This window comes from Styela clava, chromosome 2, assembly GCF_964204865.1.
Source record: "Styela clava chromosome 2, kaStyClav1.hap1.2, whole genome shotgun sequence".
Classification (NCBI taxonomy): domain Eukaryota; kingdom Metazoa; phylum Chordata; class Ascidiacea; order Stolidobranchia; family Styelidae; genus Styela; species Styela clava.
This window is the reverse complement of record NC_135251.1, coordinates 24889283-24909133: the sequence shown is the minus strand read 5'-3', so window position 1 is coordinate 24909133 and position 19851 is coordinate 24889283. Positions and strand designations below refer to the sequence as shown.

The 19851-nt window shown below is 32.1% G+C and overlaps 1 protein-coding gene across 2 annotated transcripts in view; it reads right to left on the bottom strand.

Annotated features, from left to right (window-relative positions):
- LOC120336769 (extracellular sulfatase Sulf-2-like) overlaps positions 1-18814 on the bottom strand; it is a 32587-nt gene extending 13773 nt beyond the window's left edge. Inside the window, exons 1-12 of one of the 2 annotated variants that reach the window (XM_039404529.2) lie at positions 18432-18814; positions 16978-17092; positions 16722-16838; positions 15837-15959; positions 13138-13289; positions 12553-12722; positions 11882-12035; positions 8576-8751; positions 7343-7450; positions 6108-6237; positions 2195-2277; positions 1036-1089 (exon numbers count right to left, since the gene is read on the bottom strand). In XM_039404529.2, the coding sequence (XP_039260463.1) occupies positions 1036-1089; positions 2195-2277; positions 6108-6237; positions 7343-7450; positions 8576-8751; positions 11882-12035; positions 12553-12722; positions 13138-13289; positions 15837-15959; positions 16722-16838; positions 16978-17092; positions 18432-18446 (1397 nt within the window). In that variant the 5' untranslated portion in view covers positions 18447-18814. The remainder of the gene's footprint in view (positions 1-1035; positions 1090-2194; positions 2278-6107; positions 6238-7342; positions 7451-8575; positions 8752-11881; positions 12036-12552; positions 12723-13137; positions 13290-15836; positions 15960-16721; positions 16839-16977; positions 17093-18431) is intronic. The other variant, XM_039404528.2, reaches the window with a different exon arrangement.
- Positions 18815-19851: the final 1037 nt, after the last annotated feature.

Below are 19851 nucleotides of genomic sequence, written 5' to 3'. Positions count from 1 at the left end.
TTCTGGGTTCTTTCAGGTTAATATCGTTTAGGTTCTATTTTATTTCAATATAATATGTTTTGTTATTTCTATATACCAGTATGTTATATTTATTTATATATACCATATGCCTTCAAAAAAACGTTGTAAAAGTTATTCTTTGTAAAAATATACAGCTGTTTGACACATTTTCTGTTTTTTAGCAAGCAAACTGTACTTAACATTTTTAAAATTGCATAATGAAATTTAATTCAGATTCAGATATACCGGTAGTCCAAAAATCTCATCTGAATATACACCTGTTTAGCCATTTGCCATGAAATGTTGAGTGGATTTGGCCTTGAACCCAGAATATCCAACCTGTTATTCTAACCTAATTAGAGCAACTAATTAACCATAAATTGGGTTGCAGGGTTAGTAGGGTTTTAGGTCAACAGATTAGACCAAAATAGTACCGGTTTGGGCCTGCTATCACCTCAATCCAGGAGCAGATTTAGTGATTTAATCTGGCACGCTGATACATCATCTACCAATGCACTTCTCGTGATTGAAACAGATGTACATATCACAATTTGAATATTAGTTTTGAATATATTGAATTAGTCTTTTGGCATCACGCTAGAATTGACCCCAAAACCTTAATAATTTGTAACCTTTCACCCTAATTTAACTACCGTCGTTCACCGGTATATATAAAAATAGGAAAAGCATTAAATCTCACCAAATATAGATATTATTCAGTAAAGCTTTAAAAGCTTTGGTCAAATTTTGAAATATTAACAGTATCATCTTGTTTTCTTTAACATGGACTCATGAGAATACAATTCTATCTTTATGACAATATACCAACATACAGCAATCTTTCTTAGTTAAATTGGACTTTTCCTAATATCGCGTATAATTTTTGAAAAAATATTTTTTCAAATATTGAAGAAAACACTGGCTACTAATTTTGACCAAGTCATGGTAGTGATTGTCATTGCTTATTTGCATTCCGTTTTATGCTCGTTAGAATTACAAAATAATTGAAAATCTGGAAAAAAGGTAAATACTCACTTTATTCTTCGTCTCGGCTTTGGTGGCTTCTTATCCTTTTTACATTTCTGCAACCTGTCAAAACAAAGCATGAAAAATCATAAATATGAGTTAAAGGAGGATATTAAAGTAACCATTATAGACTTTAAATGATCTATTGTCCACAATAAAACTGTGATAACAGTGAAACATGTACCATACTTGTACCAGTTATAATAGTATAATAATAGACAAATATAAATGTACCAATTATCATTATCCGGAGCTGGACTGTAAATAATATCCCTAGTTTCACATCCACTTAAATGTATTATTAACTGTCATTAAGGCAATTTCATCAGAATAAAAAGCTTGACAACAACAGCTGTGGCCTTGGTGGCGCCATATTTTTTCTGTGGTTTATTGATGAAACAAGGCTATTATTTATGGTTGTCTAATTTTTCCAGCAAAAAGTGCACAATTTTTATTCCAGACTAGTTGTAAATTTTTTTACAAGATGGATAAATCATGAACATTAAAATGAAGACAAATTAGTTTCGTCTCTATACCAAACATTTTTAAAATGGCAACCGAAGTTCAGGCGTTGATGCGCGATACCAGGTTAGTAAGGTCAATTTATTTTGGGAGTTTCTAAAAAGAGGTTAGAAACAGGTATTTTGAGCCGTATGACAAGTGGATCAAAACATACGATATCTTAACTTGTAAGAAACAACATAGAGAAAACAATGACTGCTTAACTTATGTTGTTTTAGATGTGATCAAGATCATGAAGTTCAGGCGTTGATGTGCGATACCAGGTTAGTAAGGTTACAACAACTTATTTTGAGGGCATCTGAAAAGGGTTGGAAACAGGTATGTTTGCCAACGCCAGAGCTCAACTGTTAAGGTAGTATGCTATGGTGTCGAACAATTCAAAATATATTACTATGATTAAGCCAAAGTGTTATACTTGTGTAAGATAATGAAGTTGGCCAGAAAAATTAAAAGGCAAACAATTTAAATGATTTTCCATGTCGTAAAAGTGTAATCAAGTTACCATTTTAAGATGCCAATGAGCTGTAATGTTTACTTAGAGAAGAGAAAGGAACATTGGCCGATACACCCGTCTGAACATTATCTAAATATAGATATTCTAAAAACCATTCTTATAAATTAAAGAACTCAAAAACAAAATTTTTACCTTAACTTTCCTTCAGAGTCTGTCACACATGTCCAAAATTGACTGATCTGACAAGGGTTGACATAATTTGGTGTCTGACATAACTGAAAAGCAATTATTGACGTCAGCTGTTTATTATTAAAAGATCTCCCGCTGCGTCATAACTGTCTGGACTGTGGGTAAGGCGCCGTTAGTTTACTAATGTTAGTCACCCGGATGTTGACTTTGATGACTGGGGAATTTCAAAGAATTTCTTCCATTTAAGTGATTAAACCCCAATAAGCCTAAAAACATACCAGGGCCATGGATGTAACGAATATAAATAAGTGGATGTATACGGAACAATTTCTATATTAGCTATAAAAGAGAAAAGGTGACTCTTCAAAAAGCTCTATAGTGGAAATGAGCAAAAATATATTTTCAATTTTAAAACTTCTGAACATTTATTTTATTGAATATACTTTGGTGAATATAGCATCATTTCAAACTACAATTTAATCTCAGCTTTAACAAGCTGCATCTTATTAATATTTTAACATTTGCCCTTATGTCCTGAAACTCTTAAAATTACTTTATACTTGTATTTGAATGATTGCGAACAAAAAGAGTTTTAGGCCTAAATTCAAGAATTATGATCGAACTGATAGATAACCTATTCTACATATATACGGCCATGCAGGTATATTATATATTAACCAAGAATAACTGGTGAATTTGGATTTTTGCCTCACTGTTTCAATCAATAGATTATGATTTATAAATCTGTTTTATGACTTAATAATCTGCTTTTTATTTCACATCATATTGCTTAGCAACTGGAAAATATTTGTAAAGCATACATATGTTTATGAACCATCATTAAATATTTCATATAAAATATCTTTTATTAAGCAGTGCTTTGATCTGAATTGAAGCCATAATAATGTGTATGTAAATTGCATCTAGACAGATATCACAAACATGCCTTCCAAACAAATTATCGATACTAAAAAAGTTACAAAGAAAGCCTTTGAAAGAGCCTTTCTCCTTAAATATTTCTACCTGCAGGTGATGATTATATATTAACAGATGTGAGATAAACTGAACTTGCCAACGTCAGGCAATATTATTACATCATCATTTTATTTTTGAAATATGAAAACATTCCCAACTTGATGTACTCGAAAATCGATAATGGTCCTTCATAGCAGTCTGAATGTAACATGGATATTACCACCTGTACTTGGAATCTTATCTGCATGAAATATTGTAGTGTGTGGTCGTCAAAACTTCTCTAATACAATGCACACCTGTGGTATTAAAGTGATGCAGTTTCCCAAGCCACAAAATAAAATTACTAAAATAATGCAAAGATTTTTTCTAAGTATCGATGTCTATTGAGTATGCATCATTGGTTTTAATTTCAAATTCAAGAGTCTATATTTTTATGGGTATATTGTTTAAATATAACCAAATTTCTAGAGACACTATAGAGATCATTTCATTTTTTAATATTAATTTCATATAATTTATCAAATAGTGATTTTTAAAACTATCACACTGTGTTCTTCTAGCCTCTGGGATGTTTCTCTGGTTCTGATTTACTAAAAAAAGTTGAAAACCAATGGTGTACATTAATTGGTATATAGGACAAATATATAGTAAATGTCTTATTACCATGCAACCGAATCGAATAATCTTCAAAGCTAGTATGTAAACAGACTTTTAGCTTGTTCATTTAATATAATAAATAAACAAAAACCACATTCCACGACTGTACTTCACCTTTCAACAACAACACTTATGTTTATAAAGAATTTTCTCATGATCAAGACTAGGAATTTTCTTACTGATGGTAAATTTGATAAAATTCAAGTTTATCTGCTTTGAAGTCATTACATAGATCGCAGACAGATAATGACTGTCCAATAGAGCAGATGATACAGACAAGGGGGTATTGTGAAGGTGCAATCTTATATACATTAAAATATAAAGTTTCAAGTTTCACAGAATGACAAATGCATGTTTTCAAGGCCGCAAATAAGTTTATAAATTCATGGTGATAATTGACATCACAGAAATATTTAGAATTTTTTTTGAAATTCTTTGTAATTTTGAAAATCGAAATGTTACTAACAAAACAACCTCTTAAAAATGGCATTGATTGTCAATATTATTTAAAGAAAACCATTTTTCCATTTATTCAGTACATCTTACTTACTATCAAAAGGGTAAGCAATCACTTCATGTCTAGCCATTCTGTATTAAATAACAGGAGCATCAGAATTATAATTTCATAGTCACGTGGGCGTCACCTCAAATTATCTGGATGATATTCAATTACGACTGATGTCATCAATCATAATTATTATAAAAACAGCAACAGATGCTTGGATCAGGAGCAAACTAGCTAGATAAGGTTTGTTTATTCAACATTTTTGTGTATTTTCGTTTGTATGTTTTTAATAAAGCTATACTCCTGAGATACGCAGATCTTTAATTGGAAAAAAAATATATATTATACATAAGCTTGAAAAGATTTGATACTTTTAGACTTGATAAACCGGTACTCCCATATTGTGTGTACCAGGCTAGAGTTAGGCCATAATATTATTTCGATTTTCCTTTTTTAGTTCTATTACAAGTTCGGGGACTGTCTGTGCTAGCCAAGTGAATATTATCCCCTACCCAAAGGTTTTAGTCCCTTAATACAACTTGATTTTAAGTAGCCGAACAAAATTAGTTACCTTCACATTGGTACATACACTTCTGGAGTGCAGATAATTTTAATTTTGTCAGGACAAAAATTTGACGACAATAAAAACATCTATTTTGGTAACTCAACAGTGCCCAACAAAAAAAATATCTACCGGTAAGGATTTCAAAATTCCAATATAAAGTATGATTGCTAAAATATTGATAATTTGAACAACCCGCATATGATTAGCCAGTACAGATCGCATACAACGGGAATTTATTATTTCAAAACAAGGATGCTAAAAATCAAAGTTGAATAGAAAATTATAACACTTTATCTAATCCTGACTGACATAATGAAGATACTATCATAATTATAACTTTGAAAAAGGCTTCAAAATGGCAATTTTGGTTACACTGTATAAGCCAAAAACATTTCTTCGAAATACATATACACAATGGTCCACAAGTTTTGTGACATTTTAAACTGCTTAAATAATTTTTTTTTGAATCAACTCAAACTTTCAGAAGTATATTTATAGTGTAGCATAACAGATGGTCCAAGTTTATGAGCATGAGGTGATTCAATGACTTTTTAATTTGACATGATATTACATTTCGCAAAAATTACTTTTTTATTATTATAAAAAACGTTGCATTCATCATTAATATGAATTCACGTTTATCACCAAAAATGACGCAATTCAATAATGCTTATTAGCTTCTCTAACTGATGCATTTTGTTCTATGACCAAAAACAAGGAAGGAGCGGACGCTCCAGAGATGTGTGGACTGCGATAACAACACAGTTAGGTGTGACACTTAAACCGCTAGTCCGTCATGCACTATCCTCACTAAATAATTAGTGTATCAAAGAAAATAGAATTTGCGTTAAAACCAAACATATTCAAACATTCAAATTTAGTCACATTTGATAAAGAAAATTTTCTTTTTTATAAGTAATTCAAACTTTTATTATTATATTAGATAATCATGCTTGAGCAAAAAGATCAATAGAAATAATTAAAAAGACGATTCTTATCATATATCGCATTGGGGAGAAAACAGTCGACATAAAACTTTTCCAGCAAGAAAAAACTCCACGCCAATAAGCGGTAGAAAAATACATTCAAGAAAATTCAAATCCAATCCAGTCATGTAGCTAATTTAAAAGTCAAAGAACTCGTCGTAAGAACTTGTAATTTACAATATTTTTTTTTTTGAAAAAAAATACAAAAAAATCATTAATATATTTTACCTTTTTCAATTTCTCAATCTTTGTTTCCTTGGGCATTTTTGGACGAACCAGGTGTGTTCGATTTCGTGGTAATTTTCCACGCTCCACAAGGAAGCTGTCACGCCATGGTTTGGCTTCTAGTTTTTCCTCACTAAATGACAAATAGTCACGTACAATTGTGTGTATATAAGGACATGTGACATGATGTAAAGTAAGATTGATGAGTTTTTTCATTTATAAAATGAAGTCAAATGTTAACAATGCCTTTGGAAATCTAAGGAGCATGCACAAAAAATTTTAAAAAAATTCCATTACCCAGGCCTACCAATACTGAGTGAGTTATGAGAATATTTCACACAATATTTCCAGTAAGTTTATATAGCAATAAGAAATTTTTTTCGTATCCAAATGGTAATAAGATGCGCATAGTCCAATATTCATTACATTGCACCTGTATATTTTCGTTAATGTTTTATGCTTCATTGAAGATGAGACATATATTAAAATATTTATATGCCAATAAAAGCAGGAGACAAGAAGTCATCTGCATACATAAAAGAATTAACAGGAAACTGCTTTTTAGAATAAAGGAATACTTTCAGTTTGGAATTTACAACTCAATTCAACACATCCCTGAATCTGAATGAGAAAGTTGGCAGTGAGGTAATAGAAGAAGTCTATAACTTGCGGCAACATTCAACTTGGGTCTGATTCATAATCCCTATGTCACAGTTTTATCTGGTTTATTCCAGAATCCAGAATACGTTGCATGCCAACTAAATCCACTGCTAATTGACAAGGAAGTGGAAAATAACCAAAGTATACAAGCGGATGATTGAACCATATGGCAAAGACATTTCATTTCCCAACAGACTATGCATTGGTAATGATGCATGACATCAGAAAATTACAACAAAATGATAGATTGACCGCACTAATACTTGAAAAATTCAATATTTACATTCATAACTAAATTGGTTCTGGTTGTTCACACTGACTCCAAGTAAAAACGCGACAAATGTTTTAAAGGGCAGTTTGTTGAAATTTTATGTTACAATAACAGAAAACAAATTTTGGGTCCAGCAAGTGGAAAATACCAAACTCCACAGCACAGTACACACATGAGAAATATCTTTAAAAGAATTTTTGCAATTCCGTCTTGTTGAAACCAATCTCTTTTAAATATGCAATACAATTCACAATGAATACAGCTTTTTCAGGTTGGTAAAATAATTTGCTCACAAGTAATTACTTACTCGAATAGATCTAATAAATTTCTACCATCCATATCCACAGGAACAGAAACACCAGCTATTCCAAGTATAGTTGGAGCAATGTCGATATTTAGAGCAATTTTGTTCGATCTATAAAAAATGAAAAAAAATGTAGAAATGATAGAAATCATAGAAATGAGCTGCATGATGAAATTATAACCGATATCATTTTACATATGAATTATATAATACCTATATAAAAATATATTTATATTTTATATATGTTTATGTAAACGAATAAAAAAAAGAGATCAATGCATAAATATGTGTGGACAAAAGATGGCCCATACCAGCCCCATACCTTTACCGGCTTACTGAAATCAATTAAACGAAGAACCAACACAATCTACAGCAGATATGGGCAATGTTTTCGGACCAGGGGCCAAAAATTTTGCCCGCTTAAACTGGCGGGCCATGTAAGTGTAATAACGTTAAAAGTTACATTTTATGAACAATATTTACAGTGTTACAAAAGCAAAAGTGGAAAACAATAAGACTCGTTCCAAAACCAAATTTAATCACAATTTCAACAAACTCCTTGAGCTATTTTTCACTAAACATAAAATTTGGGTTTTAGTGTGGTTGTGCCAGCATCGAACGGGCCAGATTAAATTACCAAACTGGCCGGATTTGGCCCATGGCCCATACACACGTGTTGAATCAATATTTCAAAATGAGAAAAATTTAAGTAAACAATGAACTTCAGAAAACCCCAAAAAAGATTTCTGGTTGACAAATTAGAGGCGATCCACTTGACAATTGACAATGTTTAATTTTTGTCCTACATGAACCGCAATTGCAAATTCCAAAACGATTCAATGGGCGACATGATGGCCTAGCTAAGCGTCAAAGCGCCTTCCAAATAATAAGTAGCTTCTTGCATGTTGTTAGATATCAGTGGCTGCTTCATAGGGCATTGTTCGCAGCGAAAAGAATGTAAAAAGGCGCTCCCGAAGTATGTGCACCAAGATGGCGCACAACCTGAACCCTAACCTGGTACACATGCTACATTCAGGTTGTGCGCCATCTTGGTGCACATAATTCGGGGGTTCCGTAAAAAATCTATATTGCTTGCTCATTTGAAAAAGTTATATTAATAGCCTATTTTCCAACAGTTCCATTGAAAAAGCAATTTACAATTTACCTTTAAACAGCTGAATGCTGTAGGTGCTATATTTTTATAATTCACCAATTCAATAACATGCTAAATCATACTTGTAATTGTTAGGCAATCCAGGTCCCCTTACAAAAAAAGGTATTCGAATATCAAAGTCATAAGGCATTGACTTCCCCTTTGGAATGCCAAATTGTCCGATATGGTATCCATGGTCAGATGAGTATATGATGTAAGTATTCTCCAGTTCATTAATATCCCGGAGCATGTCGATTATCTAAAATCAAATTAGGTTATGTAAAATTTTTATGTGTTCTAATAATGTGATGATGGAAAATCTTAAGATATATCTTCTTCTGCAAAATATTGAGGGTCTTGTACTCTTGATGCATGACTGACTGTGTTGTCATCACAGTTCACACCCAGGTTCAAATCCCATGCCGCCATATCAACTGGGGTGTAATAAATTGGATAGGTCCGGTCTTTCCAAATAATAAGTAGCTTCCTACATATCGTTAGATGAAGGGCCATGCTTGGAGAGAAAGGCATAATTAAGCATTGTATAAATAGAAAAAAATATCATTTTACATGCTGAATTGAAGTAGAATAAAAAATAATGTAAGCTATTTGATCGGAAAAATCAGGATTCAATACTTTTTATGATTCAATAATTTTCTCACCTCAAATCATTAAATTCAAAATATCTTTAAGAACATAAGAGACATTTCTGTTATTTCCTGCCTATAGTCATTCGTCAAAAACTTCCATAATTTATATTAGATGTTTTGAATTTCATATATATAATAATAATATTGATATTATGAAAGCTTCATCTATGCGCCATTAATTTTAGGAAGGATGTTATGATGACAAAACTATAGATAACACCATATCAAATTCTTGACTAGAAAACTACATCCTGTTTAAAATTTGTACTGGTATCATATGAAATCAAGTATTAATAAAACATTGAATCCTCAATAATAGACCCTAAGATACTTGCTAATTGGAAGTCATTTTGTTATTATTACTGATTTCCATGAATCTATGACCCATGTCTGGTCAAAGATTATAGATAGTAAAATTAAACTGCTAAACTGCTGAGGCAGAAAAACCAGCCAGACATTTTGGATAAAGAACGAGACAAATTACTATGTTCTGGTTACAACTAATGACATATATTTTAGATGATAAGATGAAGTTACACCACACACACACACACACAAAAACATATGTTCGAGTTTCACAGGAAAAAAAATACATTTGTAAAACTACTATGCAATTTGTTACATTTGTTAAATCAGGACAATACTAAATATTAAGAACAACTTCTTAAACTATCAGTTGGGATACTAACTAACTCCCTATTCGCACAATATGCATTTGCGCTAGTCGTTCCAAATGCTTATCAAAAATAAAGATGACCTTAATTTTATGATTTAAGAGTCTTTGTTCTGTTCTTCCTTCAATTAATCAGTATGAATACTCCAGTAGCCAGTTTTTTTTTTGCATATTAATATTGGAAGAAAATAAATAAAATTTTACGGCTTCATGAAAAAAGTGTAATTGATTGTTTCGAATTGCCACCATTGTATCGACTTTACTTTTGATTTTCGATTTGGAAACAGAACTAAACAAGAATACTAATCAGGTTAAAAACTATTTTTACTGTTGTTTGAATGTATACGATTCCCACACACGTAGCGTCAGTGCTTTGCATTGAATCATTTGACGAGTTTTCTGATTTTTTAAAAATGTAGCCTACCACGACAAAAATGCCAAGTTTCTGAATGAAGGCATTTTGAAATGTTCAGAACTGAGACAATTCTTTTTTTTATTCTTAAATCAAACTAAATAGCCAAATTACTTCAATTAACAAATCTTTCAATTTAACCACAATATAATTTCTTGGACCTCTCACACTTGTGCCAAAACCACATTCATAAATTAACATTAAAAAGCTTGAGGATGAATTAAAATAATCGAAAACGCATTCTACACAAACAGTATATCATCCATTCATTATACCTATGGTATTTATCATGCAACAAAAGTCCATCATAAAACTGAGTCATTTAAAGATTATGCCTGTCATTTAAATGTTTGTTCAATCAGGTGCAGCTTCAGGTCAATTGTGTAATCTATAATGAGTGTTTAATGAATTCCCTGGATTACCCACAACTATGCACAGGCCAATAACGACTCCGCAACTATGACAACAATTCCTCATTTGATACAAAAACCACAGTTTTTGCGTCTCTCGCTCAATCTTTAAACAAGGACTTGCATTTTTTTGCAATAAGGCCGAGGCGCTAACTGCCCCTTGCTAAATAGAAACGTTACTTCTGTTCAATATTTATATACCTTATCACCTAACTTATATTTGCGGATAATATATTTTTGTGTCAAAAGCACACCCATCAATAACAAATTAGTGTTGTTTACATCTCATTATTTATGACAGTAAACAACATATTCTAAATATCTTTGCTACTGTGGGTACTTGAACAATGCAAATACCAGCCAGATAAACTAATGTGTTCTGATACAAGCTGGCATGCAGTTTTATATACTTTTTGCCACGTCCAAACCAAAAGTTAAAATCGATCCCTTTTCTAGTTGGCTCCAGGAGTATCAAGAAAAAGAAATCAATTGAAAAATAATATAACTTTTCCCCATGTCCAAAGTGAACATGATAATCTTTTTAAAATGCAGTCTCACACTCATGCGAAGTCAGTTTCAAGGCATCACTCAATGAGTAAACAACCAGAGAGGACCAAATAAATCTACCGGTAGTTTAAAACATGCAATAGCAATTCTTTTGACTGAGGTTCAATTTTGCAATTAGAATCTAAAAAAATCAGCTAAAAATCATGTCACAAAATGACAATCTTCAACACTTGTAGTTTACCTGGTAAGACCCTTTCCACCAGGAGTTATATATCAATATAAAATACTCAAAGACATATTAAAAAAAAGAATTATAACTATCGCAATTTGTTAGTGGAATATGCGGATTGCTAATATACAGATTACACAGATTTCTATATTATTTCTAGTTTAAATTATTCATTTCTCATAATTTCAAGTTTTTAAACAAAAATTTGTGTTCACTTAATTTTAGAATAAATATATCATAAGATATATATAACTTATTAACTTGGTATAAATGTACCAAAAAAAAATCCTGATAGATTTGAAAAGATGGTTACAAATCTACATCACGCCTCCATTTTGCTGATTTGACAAACGTGGGTCAACAAATGAGCACTCAGACAAAGATTAATTATTCAAACATCAGTTAAGTAGAGTTGGCAATGTAAATAGACGTGGATTGAGACATTACTTAAATATATTGAATTCGTTGAATAAATTTAAGCAGTATATGAAAGTATGTACGTTTTTACCTTTTTAACGCCGTCATCAACAGACAATAATGTCTGTAGTCGTTTTTGTTGAAGAAGTTTGGAAAAGCGTAATTGTGTCTCGTCCATTCCAGTATTCCTTTGTCTAATGATCCAATGTTTGTCTGGATTAGGAAAGTAGTCAAAACTCTGGGTTCTAGAGAGAAAATAAATATGAAATTACGTAATATTCAAAAAAATAACTCGACAGAATAAATGTTTGTATGTTAAGACTTTAACAGACAGACATAAAATGACAGGTATTTGAAAACGTTTTTCACAATACCAAAAAATAAATAAATTTGCAAATTCTGTTTACACGGATCAATAGTTATATTTTATAACTTATAACATTATATAAAATATTACTAGCAAAAGTAATGGTGGATGAGAGACCTAAATTACAATACTCAAAATCCCTACTACAAACTGACATAGTAATATCAATTTAGCTTGCATGACAGACATTTCTTGAAATATTCTGCACTAGTTTTCAACAAAATTTTATAGAGTTAATTTTAAAGTTTTGTTTGCTGAGTTTTGAATCAAAAATTTAGAGTTATAGATTTGATTCCATCATACTGCCTTTAAAATGATAATATACAAAAGATGTTTGCAATTTTAAAAAATCCCAGGACTTCATGGACACTCTATAGTTAGTTATTGGCACGTACATGTGAGTTTCTGTATCAGAAAATAAATCTTGATATTGAGGGGCTCCATCTTCAGGACCATGCGGAGCTGGAAAACTGGCAACGGCAAGTACAGGTCGTTCTGGATCTTCTAGTTTTGAATTTCGAAAAAACTCAATACTTCGATTTGTCACCAAGTCAGTCAAATAATCCTAAAATCAAAATAAATATTTTTAGTTCATAAAAACGTATTACCCTAATATATATGTACCAAGTTGGGGTTAGGTCATAATATTATTTCGATTTTCCTTATTTTAGTTCCATTAGGAGTTTGGGGACTTCTGTGTTAGTTAAGTGAATATTCAGGTGAGTATCCTTTGCATATAGGTTTTCGTGCCTTCATACAACTTGATGTAAAGTAGGCGAATAAAATTAGTTATCTTCATATTAGTACATACACTTCTGAAGCGCTCATAAGAGACCTATTTTAAAAATCGGATTATAATGGAAATCGTGCTTTTCCATTAATTCAATAAATTAATGACTTATGTAAAACTTGCTAAAAATAGACTTATTTATATTATTCAAAAACTAATCAATAGATGAAATAGATAGTGTTCGCCTAACCTTGGCATAATTATTTCCATGAAGCTCTCTAATTCCATTATGACGAAGCGTATAGTTGTAATATTTTGAGTTTTTCACTAAGCCCATCCAGTAATCCCAACCAGGCGGTATATGAGAACCATTGTAATCATTCAAGTACTTTCCAAAATAACCTTGAAGATCAATTTCAATGACATCAGTGAAGACAAAGACAAAGGATTTAAATAATTTTATTGCAATTCACTTGATGATTCTTTGTCTATCCATGTTTGAATGCTTTGTCTACATTACTGTACCGAAAATATATTAATGATACTATTTAAAACCTAATTTAATATCACCAGTATGACCTCTTCATAATACAGGACGACCCCTCGAAAAGCAGAACCCAGGTCATTTGGGACACATTTTAACGAGAACATACCTTTTGTGCAAATAGTTCTAAATTATAGAAACTTTTGGGTACAATCGTACACAAGCTGTGTAGCACAAGTGTTAAATAAATTTTATTTGTTTTCGTAGAATTGAAAAAATTAAGTTTTGTTTGTTTGTTCAATACTTTTCTTGAAATACAGTATAATGTAAAAATCTTAATCCAAATGGCATACTAAACAGTCAATAAATATAAAAATGGAGGAAATCATTGAGGAAGTAATATACAAGACATCAGATACAAGAAAAATATAAAAAAGAGAAATAAGAAAAGGCCTTTAAAGTTAAAAGTATAGCTAAAAAATTTTAATTGTATGATTCACACAAAAATTAGTCCTTGTTGATGATATTAGCAATACAGTGAAATAAGATAATTATGTGAAAGAGTGGGCATATCAAAGAGTATGTAATTAGTTGTGATTATGGCTGTTTTAATCTGAGATTATAATTAGAAAAATAATAAGTAAAACCAATTATTTCAGTTTGGCTTCTTGAGAATGTCGAATGTGGTAATGGAATAACTTTGTTGAAACAAAAACTATGGAGCATATTCAAATTTTCTGCTTGCGCTCAATGCAATAGCCATAATATGTTAATAAAGAAAATTTATCCTTTTATTCCTAAATAACTTGAAAAATAGTACTACTTATGAGCCACAATTATACAATTTCGGAATATATTTTATATTTTAATTATTAAAGATAGTTTGAATAAAATCGTTGGGCTCACTAGTACGGGAACACCACAAAGTAATTTACTGAGTAGTTATCCTTTTATAAGACTGGGATGAATTCCTCTTTGAAATGAATGAAAGGTCTTAAAGTAATCCCTAATGAAAGTGAACAACAAGTAATCAAGTAAAAATTGAAAGTTTATTTTACAAAAATGTTGTAGCCTTAGTTCATCAAAGTAATATGTTGTTGGTTGAACTAAGCTACCATAGCTTGATCAAGTATCTTCTATTGTCTGGCTATTTAAATCTTTGACTGAGTATTTCAATCACACTGGGGTCATGAGAAGTGGATTAACAATTAACATGTGATGTAAACTCTTCCTTTTATTGATTATTCTCCTGTATTAGGATCAACTTAAGATTTAATTAATATAAATCAGACAGAATCACAACAAAAATCAAAGAATCCAAGATTTCAAACAAACATGATGACAGAGTAAACACAGTCAACCAAGTTTCTTAACCAAACTTTTAATTAAGATAAGACAGGATCAAAGGTATTAGCTTTCAACAAATCAGAAAAATGGCGTTAGGGGAATTACTCTAATATGGAAAAGTTCAACAGCGAGATTAAGAAAAATAGAGAGATGGGAAAACGAAGGACTTGAAAGTCTTGATGAAACACATTTTCTATGAAACCTTTTTACATAAGTTCGTCATAAAATTTGGTACTCCCGAAGTATGTGAACCAAGATGGCGGACACCCGCCTTTGTACTAGGTTAAGGTTAGGCTGTTATTTTATTCCAATTTTCCTTATTTTAGTTTTATTATGAGTTCGAGGACTAGCCAAGTGACTCCCGTAATATTTGTACCCAAAATTATGGCCTAACCCTAACCTGGTAGACATACTACGTTCCGGTATCCGCCATCTCGGTTCACATACTTCAGAGAGTACATAAATTTTTTGTCCGTAAACAATGTGCTAGCAAAATCTTAACTGGAGTTTAAAGGCTACGATACAACATTTTACAAGATCTAGAGGAAATAATGATTGGTGCATTACACACAGTAAAAAACTTTTGACTATTATTTGATTTTAATCCAATAGAAATTCAATGATAATAACCAGTTTGCAAAAAATAAAGATTTCCAAATAAAATTAACAGTTCACATAAGAAAGATAATTGATGAAAATATATTTCAGGTTTGAATGTAATAAATGCAGTAAACCTGGGTTTCTCAATTTCATGAAGCATATTCACAGAAAGAGTCAAAAAACAAACATATAAATTTCCTAATTACTTCTACATAAAAAAAAATATTCGATCGTTGAACTTCTGTTTGTGTTTGATTGTCACCAGAAGTTTCAATAATCTAGGAAGCTTTAAACAAAAGTTATGTTCTCTCTAGATGTCTACAATATGTTCTGAATGGCATGTGTTCTGTTTTCAAGAGTCACCCTGTAGTTGCTTAACAAGGTCACTATTAAAATGCACACTGATTGATGAAGCATTTTCAATACACAATCGTCTATTATATAAACTTGGATTATATTGAAATAGGCTATATAAAAATATCACTTTAGTTTGTAAAATATTCCCAGCCAAGACTTACCAGTATGATATCCAGATCTATCTAAATAAGTTGCATAGCTCCGTGACTCATAGAATCTTCGCCAAATTGACGAAGAGCAATTATCATTGTTAGTATAAACTTGGTGGTTGTGTGTATATAAACCTGGAACAGGAGACATAAAACATCACAGGGTATTCAATGTCAGTAGAAAGTACTTTCATGTGACCTCGGGCAGCCAACAACTCACGCACAAGTAAAATAACCATATATTGACCGTACCTTGAACATATCATACTTAAACTAACATATTTGAAATCATAAATCTTCAATGCTCTATTTCACAGGTCAATTTTCAAAGCCATTTTGGTATTTACTAGACACAGTATATGTTACAGATAAACGAGTCTTAAGAAAATTGCATTACTCCATTTCTTGTGTTTGCTGTTGCAACTTATTTTCCACAATACTTTGTAACAAAAAACAAATAAACTTCACAGCAATGAATAGAAAGATGATCACAAGAATCTGAGTGCCACACACACTTGTTGTAGGTTCAAAAGTTTAATCTAATTTTAAAGGTTTTTCTTAGAAATTGCCCAGAAAATTGTTCTTAAACGATTTGAAGTACGTCATGTTTGAGTCATAGGAGATATACAAAATCCCACAACATATTATGACGAAAATATAGTTCAACCAAGTTGATTAGAAATTGATTGAATGATTAAACACATTAAGGTATTAGAAAAATATCTAGATAAATCTCTGCATAGATAAGACCTGTCAATATTTGTCAATAAAACATAAATTAAGATATAAATAACACAATTTTTCTTCAATCTACCATACATCAATTTTAAATGCTTCTAAGAAAAGCTTGAATGCTACATTGTGGCAAAATGGCAATTTGCAAACCTGCAAGCATACCTGTTAATATTGAACTTCTTGATGGACAACATATTGGTGTGGTAGTGAATGCATTTTTAAATTCAACGCCTTTTTGTATTAGGAATTCTTTAGTTTTACTCATTACATCCATTGAATCTGAAATCAAATACCTTTTTTAAAAATGCGAGATTTGAAAAATAAAAAAACCCACAGCTATGTTTTAACAAAATAATTTTACTGTTTTATTGGCTGTAGAATTATGATCAAATACAATATTAACAAACTAGACACTCACTAAGCAAAATATCTTGGTCATCAGCTACAAGAAGTATGATGTTAGGTCTTCGTCTTTGGCTCATTGTTATTGCGACCAATCCACACATGACAACATATATGATCCATGAAGTTTTCTGAAAAAATATTACATGTGTTGTATATTAAGAATAATCAGACCAAAATTAAAGCAAGCCGTGAACACTCAGTACATTAATAATTCTTGAGTGACAAAGTTTTGCGTTGTGTGTTAATAATAAGAGATGAACCAATTCTGAATTACCCAAAGAATTTCAATTGTTCAGATTTAATTCAGATCTTTTGTAAAAGGCCCCGCGCCCCCCAAAAAAACCTGCCATTGTTCAAAATATTGGAAATTAGTAATTATCCAGTTAGTGTTGGGGTTAGGAAGGTAGATTAAAAACTGGAAAGAGCAAAGGTTGTTGAGCTGTCAATGAAAGAAACCAGCAGAAAATTTACCAATATGTTTTTGAAAGTTACTACTTCTCATTATTAATACTCAGATATTAGTCTTCAAATTCAATATCAAAATTTTTATACTCATAATTTCAATATTTTTATATAACAATTTTATATAACAATTTACGAAAAAATGTGATCACTAAAGAGTAAATTATGTTGACGGTTCTTAGTTTTCTATAAAATAACATCCTGTTCTCACTGCCATAGGAGGGTTTAGATGTCGCTTCTTAATTTGAATAAACTAAATAGAAGTTAGTTTTCTGTTATGATTTTCGAATATTGTCATATTGATTCTGTGAACAGCACTTGTATATTATGCAAAACAAAATCATATTGCCAGGATTGTAAACATTGATTAGCTGGAAGAATAGTCTCACAATGTATCCCATTTGCAATAAAACGTATTCTCATAAACGCTAATACCATCTTCTAAAATATTTATTTAATATTTTCAAGTATCCTAAATATATTCTTTTGGAAGGGATATTAAATGGGTAAGGGTTGTTGTAAAGCAAAATCAGGTAGAATGAGGGGGTCTCATGTAGTTTCGTACCTAACGTACTTCTAGTGGGCGCAGCATAACAATTTTTTCATGTGTTAACCCTAACCCTCCTCTCCCCTGACAACGCCATCCAAAAATTATGTCACTACGACGTCACAGTGACGTACTGGAGCCCTTCAAACTGTCATCCGAGACGCGCAGACGAGCACCCGAAATTGAACAGCTATTTCTCTCTTCTTTATCGTTGGCGCCTATGCCATTTTGGGCGATTGTATGTATATTTTGCAAGCTTTATGACGTGATTGTGATGTCGTAGTGACATAATTTTTAGATGGCATAGTCAGGTGGGGGTTAGGGTTAACACATGAAAAAATTGTCATGCTACGCCCACTAGAAGTACGTTAGGTATGAAAACTACACGAGACCCGAATGAGGAAGCTTCTGTCAATATAGCAATAGGTAGAAAATAGGGTCAAACACTGTATACTCACTATTGACTTATTCATATTGATATGTCACTTTATCAGTCACGAAAAGTTAATCCAAATTTTAATCAAGGATGAATTCCGACTGTGACAAACCCCGATCATCACCAGCTATGAGAGACTTTTCCACGTATTCCTTTCAAAGTATTCCAAGTAGATAATCACTTTCAGTCTTTGCTTGAATTTACAACTCCAACGATTGCCTCGCTTAATGCAATTCTTTCAATACTGAATGAAACTTTAGAAAATCGCTCAGGACTTTTATCCTCTCGTCATTTAGTAGAACATGTAAGTACTATTTTAGTAAGAAATTCTGTGATTATTGAAAGTTTCATTGAGTTATTCTGGCAAACGAACTTGGCGAGACGCTCCCACACTAATAATGACACCTACGATGTCTCCGCACAGCAGCTGTCTATTTACCAGTTTTGAGAAACACCCAATAATCAGAACCACAAGCGCAGCATGAATTCTTGCGCTAAAATATTTCCCATTACAAATTCTTCAACGATTTTTTCGTGCATTATTGATCGTCACGTAGTTTCCATCGTCGGCCACGCCAGCGTAACCCTATATAATGATCCTAATTCTTGATTGACCAAGTCTGGATCATTGCCGTTCGGGTTGAAGCAAATGTGGTCCATGTTTGTTTATTTTCCGTATTTTCTCCGAAATGAATTCCATCTCAAACTACGCATAAACGCTTCGATCAAATGCGGTCCCGACGTCGTCGCCAATGTTTGCAAAACATCGCGGCAATCAAATCTTTCCATATTGACCAAACAGTGGACAAAACACCCGACGGTCAGGAAGCGCTGGCGAGACTTATCTTATCCGGAAGCCCTTATTAATAGTTCCAACAGATCGATGTCGGGCGCAAAGCTCAAAATATTATTTCATAGTATATTATGATTTCTAGTGGTACAATACGTTACCTTGGTATACACTCGACTTTCTGTTACAATAAAACTGCAAAGCACCCATTACATCGATATGCGACAACAAATTGACGTCGACGTTACGTACTTTGCGGCGGCGATTTTGTATCTGTATGCCGGTGGTACGTGGCGTTGTCATCGGGATCGGATTATATTCGCGAATACCAGTTTTAAGTACTATCTAGATTAGAACGCAGCGAATATATAAAGAGAAATTTACTGCAAAGTTGCCCAATGCTACAAAGTGTACTGTGAGGTAAGAAAACGCTGTGCCAGACGGACTGACTTGACTATTCATCACAATTCGATAACTCCATAGTTCAAATTGGACTAAAACCAATTTATCATTCCGAATACGTATCCACTAACAATTCTTTCTAAATACCAAAGATTGGAATAGCCGAATAGCGACAGCTCAGCCACGAGGCCGAAATGGCGAGCTTTGGGCTCTCGGGAATCGCGAACCCACGCAGACTGCCGAACAAACG